Below are 10000 nucleotides of genomic sequence, written 5' to 3'. Positions count from 1 at the left end.
ATATCTACTAATTGACACCTTAGTGGCTAAGCACAAGCAGAGCTATCTATGTACAGTAACATTTAACAAAACAATACTAAAGGAAAGCAACAGTTTCCCAATAGCATTGGGTTAATATGTCTTCTTATAATATTTATTAATTTTCTTAACTTGCATTGCCTTGGGAGAAGAGGTAAAATCTTTGCAACTTAATATCCATCAAAGATACATGTTTCCCTTCAGCACTACTAGACTATACCCATCAGAGGAACATGTAATATTACAGTGTAGGAATTTGTCTGCATGTTGTACGTAATGAAAGAATAATAATTTCAGGATTCTGGTACTGTTGAATTTTTCACCGTGTCAAAATCAGGAAGTGGCAGCCAGCTTCAGAGTGTGTGTCAGATAGAGGAGCACCTTGATTCCATACACTGTGTCGAAGTTACCTGTAATAATAAGTCTATTATCACAGGATCAGCTGATATGAGGTAGGTTATTGCGGTAATTAGAAATGGATGTTTATAACTTATATGAAAATTAATCTATATTATTTCCATAGCTTTCTGATCAATTGCTCTAAACAAAACCAATAAGATGAATAGAATCTTCAAGATATGTACCAGCCATAAGCAAAACAAAGAGCAATACCCCCATTCCACACATCTGTTTACCTCCTGTTCTCAAACATTCCCTGTTGTCAGCAGGTTGCTGCCACTACCAACCAGTTGCTGTGCAAACAGCTGTTTTTTAGAATTTTGTGCTTGATGAAAAATGTTTGCAAGGTGATGTGTACTCCAACTAGGTCTGGAATGAACTGTGAGTGATTATGGAAATTGGTGCAATTTTAAAACAGAAGTCAGAATGTTTTGGGAATGGTAATGAACGGTTTGGACAATATTGGCAAAGGTAGGATGATATGAGGTCACTGTTGCAAAGGTACTGAAATGCTATCAGAATGTTAAAAAATCTTAGATTGGTAAAGAGAAATTGACACAATTCCTGATATTGCGGGATAGGTTTAAGAAGGTTAGGGAATGGTATGAGACCACTACTGGTATGGTATGAATTTTGGTGGCCGTTCACTTCCACTCCAGTAGTGGCAAAAAAAAACAAACTTGCCCCCCCCCCCTCCCCCACCCATCCCTTGCTCGTTGTTGACGTGCGGGGGGGGGGGGCTAAGGAGAGGGAGACTGAGGTCCAGTGTAGTGATCCCCTACCTTGGACCTCTTCTCCCCTTTTCCTCTTCCATATCTTCTTCATCCCCTTCTGTCCAATTCCAAAGGTGTGAGAGCCGTGTTGAAAGGATGAAAGGCTGTGTCAGTCATGAACAGCCTTTGGGTGCGGTATTCCCTTGGTTAATCTGCTAGCCTTTACCCCTTATGGGACCCTGAAGGGTAGACCATTATTTCTTTTCCCCATTTTATTAAGGCATACCATGGCCATAAAGGAAGGTTCTTTACCCTTGATAGGAGCATTAAGACTTCCCACTTCATTAACTAGTCTATTTAGATTTGATTTTGTTGGTTTTCTGACCCCTGCTTCTCCTTTGACCGTAGCTCCAACCACTGACACTCATACTCCCTACTCGATGTCTACTGACAACTTTATCCATTCCGAACCACCCACCCAGGTCATTGCTCAACCTCCAGAATGCACCCCTTCCTCTCTCCCAATATTCTCTTCTTCATCTCCTACTACAGTCATCTTTATTGTGTACCCCCTCTTCTCTTATTATTATTATTCACCCTTATTGCTCTCCCCCTCCTCCCCCCCCGAACTATTTCACTCCCCAACACTCCATTTTCCTCTCACTCTCATTCTTCTACTGCTTCCACTTCTGCAAACCTTTTGAGTACTCTCTTTGGCCCAACCAAGTGGGACTGATTATTTATGATTCCCCCCACAGCCTCTTACTCTGACAATACCCTTCTCTTACAAAAACAAGTAGGTAAAATTTCCTTTCACAGTCATTCTGATTGTTCATGCCTTGTCACAATTACATCTGAATCCCAGTGCACAATCCGCCCTCACTGGCAGACTCATTCCTGCCGAATCTCACTCCTCTCTTGACCTGTTGGATCATGTTGCATCATGGAAATCATGATGCCGAAAATATAGGCAGTGCTTTACGTAAGTAGCCAACATCCCGGGCATGCATTGTGTAGGCTGGGTGCATATAAACACCCATGAGCGGTGACAAGAATCTGTTCTTCCCCTTTGCAAAGTTATTTTGTGTGAACTTTTTTAGCCTTTTTGCCAATTTCCAATGTCCATATTTATCTTTTGATTTGCTTTATCCAGATGGAAGTAGCTTATTTTCCTTGCACAGACTCCATATCATTTCTCTATGTAGTAAATAATTCAGTGCAAGAAAAGAAAGTATAGAACATTTGGTTATTTGTGTCATATATATCATTTTTTTGTAATTTTTTAATTTATGTCACATGAAATTCATTACAGATTTTGATAGGATTAATAAATTCACCAAGAATAGTCTGTTTCATTGTCTACACACAATCACAGTTGGCACTGAACTGTGGCACGAGTGCCAGACAAGCACCCTGGCATCTCCAGACCCTGTTGACCCACCATAGCACAGTGGCGCCCTTGTTTACAAGGCCTGTAGATTATCACCCATGTGTCCCCGAGTCAAAGTGTCTGTAGTGCCTGTAGCGGCTTATCCCCTCCATAGGATCAACGCCACACTTTGTAGCTGCAATGGAATGTGGAGTTCCCCTGAACTACCATTCCCTTTATCATACTGCCATTGGAAAACCATTTCCATGCTGAATAATGGGTCAGGATTGCCTAAAAAATATTTTCAAAACAACTACCATTGTTTTTTATTATAACATGACCATTCCCCTTCCTGTGAGGGGTATTGTAAACTTTGTCCGTAAATCCTGAAAGAGCTGCCATGAATAAATAATAACTAAAGGCTCTAAAAGCACAAGTTTCTAAGATATTGCAGCATAGAAGCAATGAGTAACTAAATAACTAAATCAAAAAGTAAAGAAAAAAACAAACAAGTGCTACAGCTAAGTAAAAGCAAAGCGAAATAAAAACAGCCTAGTCCTAAGGGGACAGTAGATTATAAGAAATAAGTAAAAAACATAAATAAAATGCCAAAGCTCAACTAAAATATTTCTTAAATATCACATCCATCTCCTAAGGAAATTGAAGTGTGCCAGGTTCTCATAACTTGGCTTTTCTCTGTGCACTGCTAAAGCTCAGGCAGCCTGTATTCTTGGTAAAAAAAGGGTAACAACACAAAAGCTGACTGCTGTAGACTAATAATTTGATGGTGAATTGACTTGTTTGAATAATATTAGAAATAAAAGCGAATAAAAGCCTTTTAGTGTGAATAGAAATGAGATTTGGAAAGATCTCATGCCTTCGTTTCTGTGTAACTCGGCAAACAATGTAAACATCTGATAGCAATGATAAAAATAGTAGCTTAAGATTCAGTAAAATGACTAACTAAAATGATAAAAAAGAAACTCACAGTAAAAATTAAACTGTATAAAAAAGCATAAAGAACAACCATCAGAAAAACTAAGAAAAAAACAAATCAGCTAAATAGGCAAAAACACACAAAAGAAATAATAGCAGTGATATAGATAAAAGCCAGGATAAAAGAATTCTCCAAGTTGACTTCAACAGAACTGTAAGCCAGAAATATTGTAGGTTGCTTGCTGGGAGAATTGTAGATTAAGAGGACTCTTTACAGTGGTTTCACATTTCTTGGGGTGGATTTTTTGTTACAGATTGAAAAAAAATGAGCAGAAACTCTGATGACTACTGTAATAAATGAATAGAATTTTACAATTATAACCCAATGCCGACGGGAAAAAATGTTTGGCAAGTGGACATAATAACGGGATTGTTGGCACGCATCGGCAGTTTCCCCTGTTTGTGCCCAGCTCGTTCAGTGGTTTGCAAGCGACATTTGGCACCTAAAAGCTTTTGTTTTTCTATAATTTATTTAATATATTATAATTTTGAAGGTGTACCTATCTTTACCATATAAATGATGCCGATACTATCGGAGAAAAACAAACTATGTCCAACGAGCCAGTTTTGCGGGAATGGGCATGATATGTTGCCATCCGTTTTTCGGTCCACAACAGCTATGGCATGTACATACATGTCACCCATCTTCTAGTCATTTATAAGATTTTTCAGGTTTAAAAATGAAATTTAAGTTCAAATGTTAGATTAACTTCTGTTCAGTTATATGAAATTAGTGATTGGTTTTATTTAACTTTACCTTCTAGAAGATTATTTGCACATATTTTACACTTATTTTGACATGAAAAGAAACAAGCTTCTATTGTTTAATATTTATTTTGTTATCTTCTAACATTTTTAATGGAATCATAATATAAGAAACTTTATTTTTCTTTGCAGCATAAGAATATGGGACTCTCATACTTCAATAGTATCACGTCTGTTAAGTGTAGCACATTCACAGCAGGTGACAGGACTTGCCCCACATCCCTCCAATGATCAAGTATTTCTGTCTACTGGAATGGATGGCAATGTGCTGCTGTGGGACTTAAGATTGCAAAAACCTGCTTCATGTAAGGATTGGCATATTGTCAATATGTAGAATGTGATAAAATATTTGTAATTTGTAGGTGTGATTTTATTTTAGTACTTCTTAAAGTATTTCTCAAGTTTTTTGGTTCTGATGTGTGAAAATAATTTCTTTTCACAACTAGGGTTTGCCTCCTTTCACCACTCCCATACCCATTGTTGCTGTATGGGGGCTTAGGAGATGGAGACTGAGGCCCAATGCTGGGGATCACCCCTACCTTGGACCTCAGCCCTCGACTTAGATAATTTTACATCATCTTCTCTTCTTCCGCATTCCTTTTCCTTCTCTTCTCAGACCCCTTTAACTATTGACTTCCCAAAGGTGTGAGTGTCATGTTGAAAAAATGAAAGGCTAACTTTGTGCCATTCATGAATAGCCAAGGAGAGCCATGGTCATGGTATTCCCCTGTTTAGTTGGGATCTAGAGGAGTGGGCTTTTCGTCTCCCCAACATAATCCAGGCTTACCATGGCCAGTAAGGAAGATTTTATCACTTTATGTTACCTTTCATAATATGTTTTATAGGGGCTGCCCTACCTACAATTTTGAGTCTGAGGTGGCAGTTCTCAGATTCTTTTCCGTCACTGTGGCCTTCATTCATGACAACAAGTTCTCATTACCCGGCCTGTGGCCATTTTGTCCTGTGATGGCATGTTCATGTCACCCGACCCTCAATCCAGATTTTTCCATGACGGCATGGCCATGTCATCCGGGTCATAAGGGTAAACCCTTCCACAGTGGTTGACATGTTAAGTTTTTTGCCAAGAAAGGCCCAGGTGCAGGATTACTTCCTAAGCCTTTTGATCCGTATGATGTGACCATCACGTCATGAAAAAATTATGAGGGGCAGGTGAAGGGAACATGCTTTCATGAGCATTTTGGCTGTCAGTATATAAAATTCTGAGAACAAAACCACAGTGGACAGTGCATGTTCTTGATAATAATTCTAACCTTCATTTACTAGGTGTTTATCGTGATTGGGATGACAAACCTGAGTGTGTAGTGTGGACTGGCACGGGAGAAGCAGGTGGAGAAGGCTACTTGGTTGGGGTACAGAGTGGTGCCATAGTGTTACGGAACACAGCAAACCTTAGTTACAACATCACAAGTTTCCAAGCACTAAACAGACCACTTTATAGACTTGCAGCCAACCCAGAAAGGTAAGCACTAATGTTTTTGAATCCTGTTAATAGAAATTCTTAAGAATGTGATTATGATTCACAACTTACAAAAATGATATTGAAATTTTACCAAAATCCATTCTATGGTATCACTTGACAATATTCATCAACAAATAATTAAATCTAATAAGTAGTTTTAATGAAAATTGCCATTATCCCATTGGTGAACAGCAAATTTTTTGAAAGTCAGTTGAGAAAGGATGTGTGTTCATTCATGATCACTCCATGCACAAGGTGATTCTACTGTCTTTTAGTTTATTGAATAACTGAGCAGTGTATTTGTAGTCAAGAAGTGATAATCCTAACTTTACACCCACTTGACCAGTCAGATCACCTCTCATTGCTGGAAAAGTGTGGGAACTTAAAAAAAGACTAGTTAGAATATTAAGAGTAATTAAGACTAATTCCAATGTCTGATGTTACAAAAAAAAAAAAAAAAAAAAAAAAAAGTGCCTGAATTATGGCATCTCTCAATTTCTTGCTGCACTGCCTGGTGGTCAGAGCAAATAAAAATGTGGCATGATAAGGTATTGCTTAGTGTCATTTTTTTTTGCTATGACCTGATGACATGTCACCTGATCTCATTAGTTCAAAATTTACCTGCTGTCTGAGCCAAATGTGAATCCCAGAAAAACAGAGGAAGCCTTGATGACAACACAACAGGTTTGGCTGGTGCTGCTATTGTGTCTGACATGGCATCTATTGATATTTTTATGATCTGCTGAATGTTTTGGGCAAAATTTGCTGAACAGCTGGTGACACATATAGTAAAAGAGGCAAAGATCAACCAGAGCAAGTTTAGAGTGAAATTCAGTGTGAACAGAAAAACTTACAAGGCCTGCAGTTTGGCCAGACAGACAGAAATCGGAAAAGACAGGAAATAGATGTATAAATTAATTAGGAAAGCAAACATGGAGATAAAGATAGGGCTCATAAAGAATGAAGGAATGAGACAGACAGACCAAAAAATCATGAATGAGAGGGAGAGAAAAGACAAGGCCTGCATTTCCCCAACACTGATTTTCGGAAAACTTAACTGGCAGATGTCAAAACTGCTAGTCATATTAATTTTATTTGTTGGTTAGCTTCAGCATGTGGTACCATATGATAAGTAAGAAGATAAAGAGAGAATTGTTCCTTAGCTCTTTAATATTTGCAGATGAAAGTTGCAAGGAGTTTTCATTTTCAGAAATTATGAATAAATGAGTTGTTAATACCTTTAGTTCTAAATGGAAATTTTATTTTCAGACCAAGCCAAGTTGCTATTTGTGGGAATGATTGTAAATTGGTTGTGGCAGATGTTGACAGTGAAGCAATCAAAGCAAGGTATATCTTTTGTTGCACTGTGTTGATTTTATACTTGTGTTATAATGATTATTTATTGTTTAAAGAAAGAATCATAGATTATGAGATATGAACTTAATTGTATGTTTAGTTTTATAAATATCTTATATTTTATTATGACTTCTTTGCTTATAATATTAATTACATTTACTAAAACTAGTTGTTTATATGTTATCACTTATTCATCTTGTATTCCTTTATCTAAATCCAGATACGAGGATGAACGACACAATGACTTCATTCGAGGCTTGGCCTGGAAGGATGGAAATACTTTGTTTACTTGTGGTTGGGATAAAGCAGTTCATGAGCATACCACAAGTAATTAATTTTCCATGGTGTAAAGCACTACTTTTTGATGTAATCTCGGGCAAACAGCTCATTTGGAAATACTGATGAATCAGTACAGAATGTATTTTTTTTTCTTTTTCATTGCCAGTGACTCTTTTCCCATTCCAAGAAATATTAGCATTAATTTCCTCAATACAGCATCTCTCAATAAACAGGAAGAATTGGACTTTTCATGTGAATTTACATTTGTAGAAAATTAATAAATGTCTGTCTCAGCAGAATGATACAGACATCTCTTAATGTGTGTGTTCCTTGATGATCCTGATTTCCAGAACAAAAATATCACTTTATTATTTGTTGAAATATGGTAATGATTACCTTTAGTATTCATTTAACCAGATATATAGTTTACAAACTCACTTTTAGTTTTCCAGACTGTAGGGCAGGCAGAAAGTATCACTACTGAATACATTGTTTTCAATTATAATGTTCAAGCACTTTGATGTATATAACAACTAGAAACAGAATGTAAGTACAGATGACTTGATAGAAAATTTCCCTTACTGTGTTCCAATTCAATTTGTTAACAGCCTTGTTCACTATGCAGATGATTCTTAAATATGATTGGTACAAAATAACAAATTCAATATATTTAAGATAAAAAAGAGGTAAACCTAGGCAAAAAGTTGAGAAATATTGAAAGAAAGTATTGCCAAAATTATAAATGATTATTATTCATGGAAAGATACCTATAATATCCAAGTTCAAACACCAAAACTCAAGAAAGGGAATTATTTTATACATCTTACAGTCGCTTGTATGACAGTTTGAACCGTTATAATGGTCAAGATAAGTTCAGTTATAAAGAAAGAACAGACCTTCATATTTAGCATATTATACAATGATTTCTTCCTTTTTCCATTGTGTGAAGGGTTTCAATGATTTAGAGACAAGCAGATAGCAATTAAACTGGCATGTATGAATATGTTCATATGTGGATGTAGATTTTTCATTTTATTTTAGACATTTGCTTTAGTTTTGTTACTATCACTAATATACCTTCAAGTGTATAACAAGTGCTATTAAATAGCTAGATTGAAGTACAGGATCAAAACAAATGCTGGGAGAAGGCATTTGCCAGTTTTGTATTAGTCACTTCACACACTCGTTTCTGATGTCATGTTCTGTTCCACCCCTATGTTCCCCAAGCAGAGTTCCTCTTTCAGTCCCACAGATTCTGTTGTTCTGTCCTCATACATTTCCTTTCCTTTTCCTCACTTCTCCTCCCTTCCCAGCCCCCCCCAACTGGTTGAATATCCTTGCAGAATCCCACACACTTTTCTTTAATAGATTAGTTTTCGTTCCTTGGATGCATACATACCCTCCAATTAAGGTATTTGCCCTACTCACCCCTTTCCCTCTTTTGTCAATCCTCCATTTACTCATTTACTCACCCTCTCAACCCTCACCCCTCTTTACCCTTTACCCTACTATTCTGACTTGATGTGTAGCACATTTAATTATTAACTCATATCCCCCTCTTTATCCTTTTCATTAATATACTTTACTACAGTGATACATGATCTCTAATGTCTATCACATTCATTTTGCTTTTTAACCACTAACCAGTAACAATTTATAGAACAGGGTTTGCATCAAAATGCAACAATGAACTCTGTACTTATATTATGGTCTCTGGCATATCCATATTTAGTCTCCTATTCCTTAACCATGATCCATGATTTAGTTTTAGAGAAAACCCTTATACTCAATGTAAGCTCTTGCAGTCTTAACAGAATAGGCTTGAACCTGAAACATTTTTGTGGTAATTACTCATTCCCTTTGATATTAAGGTTGTGTATATATATATATATATATATATATATATATATATATATATATATATATATATATATATATATACATATACGTGTACGTGTACGTGTACGTGTACGTGTACGTGTACGTGTACGTATACGTATACGTATACGTATACGTATACGTATACGTATACGTATACATATACATATACATATACATATACATATACATATACATATACATATACATATACATATACATATACATATACATATACATATACATATACATATACATATACATATACATATACATATACATATACATATACATATACATATATATATATATATATATATATATATATATATATATATATATATAAATATATATTCTCTTTTTTGGTATAGTCATGTTCTTGATAAGTATAGGAGTAAGAAAATTCATAATGCTATTGAGCACAGATACTTGAACTGAAATTGACAGAGGTAGCATGATGGTTTAAAGATTTTAGTGAAAATTTAGTAAGTTCCAAATTGATTTGCAGAAAAAAAGTTGCATAGAACACACAGGACATGGTACATAAAAGAAAAAAAAAAACTGTTTTCATATAAAGTATACACTTGAGACTATTTTAAAATTGGTATTATGTTGAATTATAGGTTGGTTATATTTGTGTACAATATAAAGCTGTTACATAATGCAATAAAGATGACTTCAAGTGCAGAAACAGACTGGTTGCATTTTATTTTTTTGATAAAAAATAACATTCCACAAAATGCAATA

General features: G+C 35.8%; 1 protein-coding gene across 2 annotated transcripts in view; it reads left to right on the top strand.

Moving 5' to 3' along the window:
• The window catches only part of LOC113810620 (methylosome protein WDR77), a 35664-nt gene extending 27971 nt beyond the window's left edge, over window positions 1–7693 (top strand). For both annotated transcript variants that reach the window (XM_070124434.1, XM_070124433.1), the window contains exons 4-8: window positions 316–470; window positions 4393–4565; window positions 5545–5740; window positions 7010–7087; window positions 7317–7693. In XM_070124434.1, coding sequence (XP_069980535.1) covers window positions 316–470; window positions 4393–4565; window positions 5545–5740; window positions 7010–7087; window positions 7317–7431 — 717 coding nt within the window. In that variant the 3' untranslated portion in view covers window positions 7432–7693. The remainder of the gene's footprint in view (window positions 1–315; window positions 471–4392; window positions 4566–5544; window positions 5741–7009; window positions 7088–7316) is intronic.
• The last annotated feature ends 2307 nt before the right edge of the window (window positions 7694–10000 follow it).

The sequence above is a fragment of the Penaeus vannamei genome, chromosome 8 (genome assembly GCF_042767895.1).
Source record: "Penaeus vannamei isolate JL-2024 chromosome 8, ASM4276789v1, whole genome shotgun sequence".
NCBI lineage: Eukaryota > Metazoa > Arthropoda > Malacostraca > Decapoda > Penaeidae > Penaeus > Penaeus vannamei.
The sequence above is the reverse complement of the archived record's forward strand: the minus strand, read 5'-3'. Positions and strand labels throughout refer to the sequence as shown.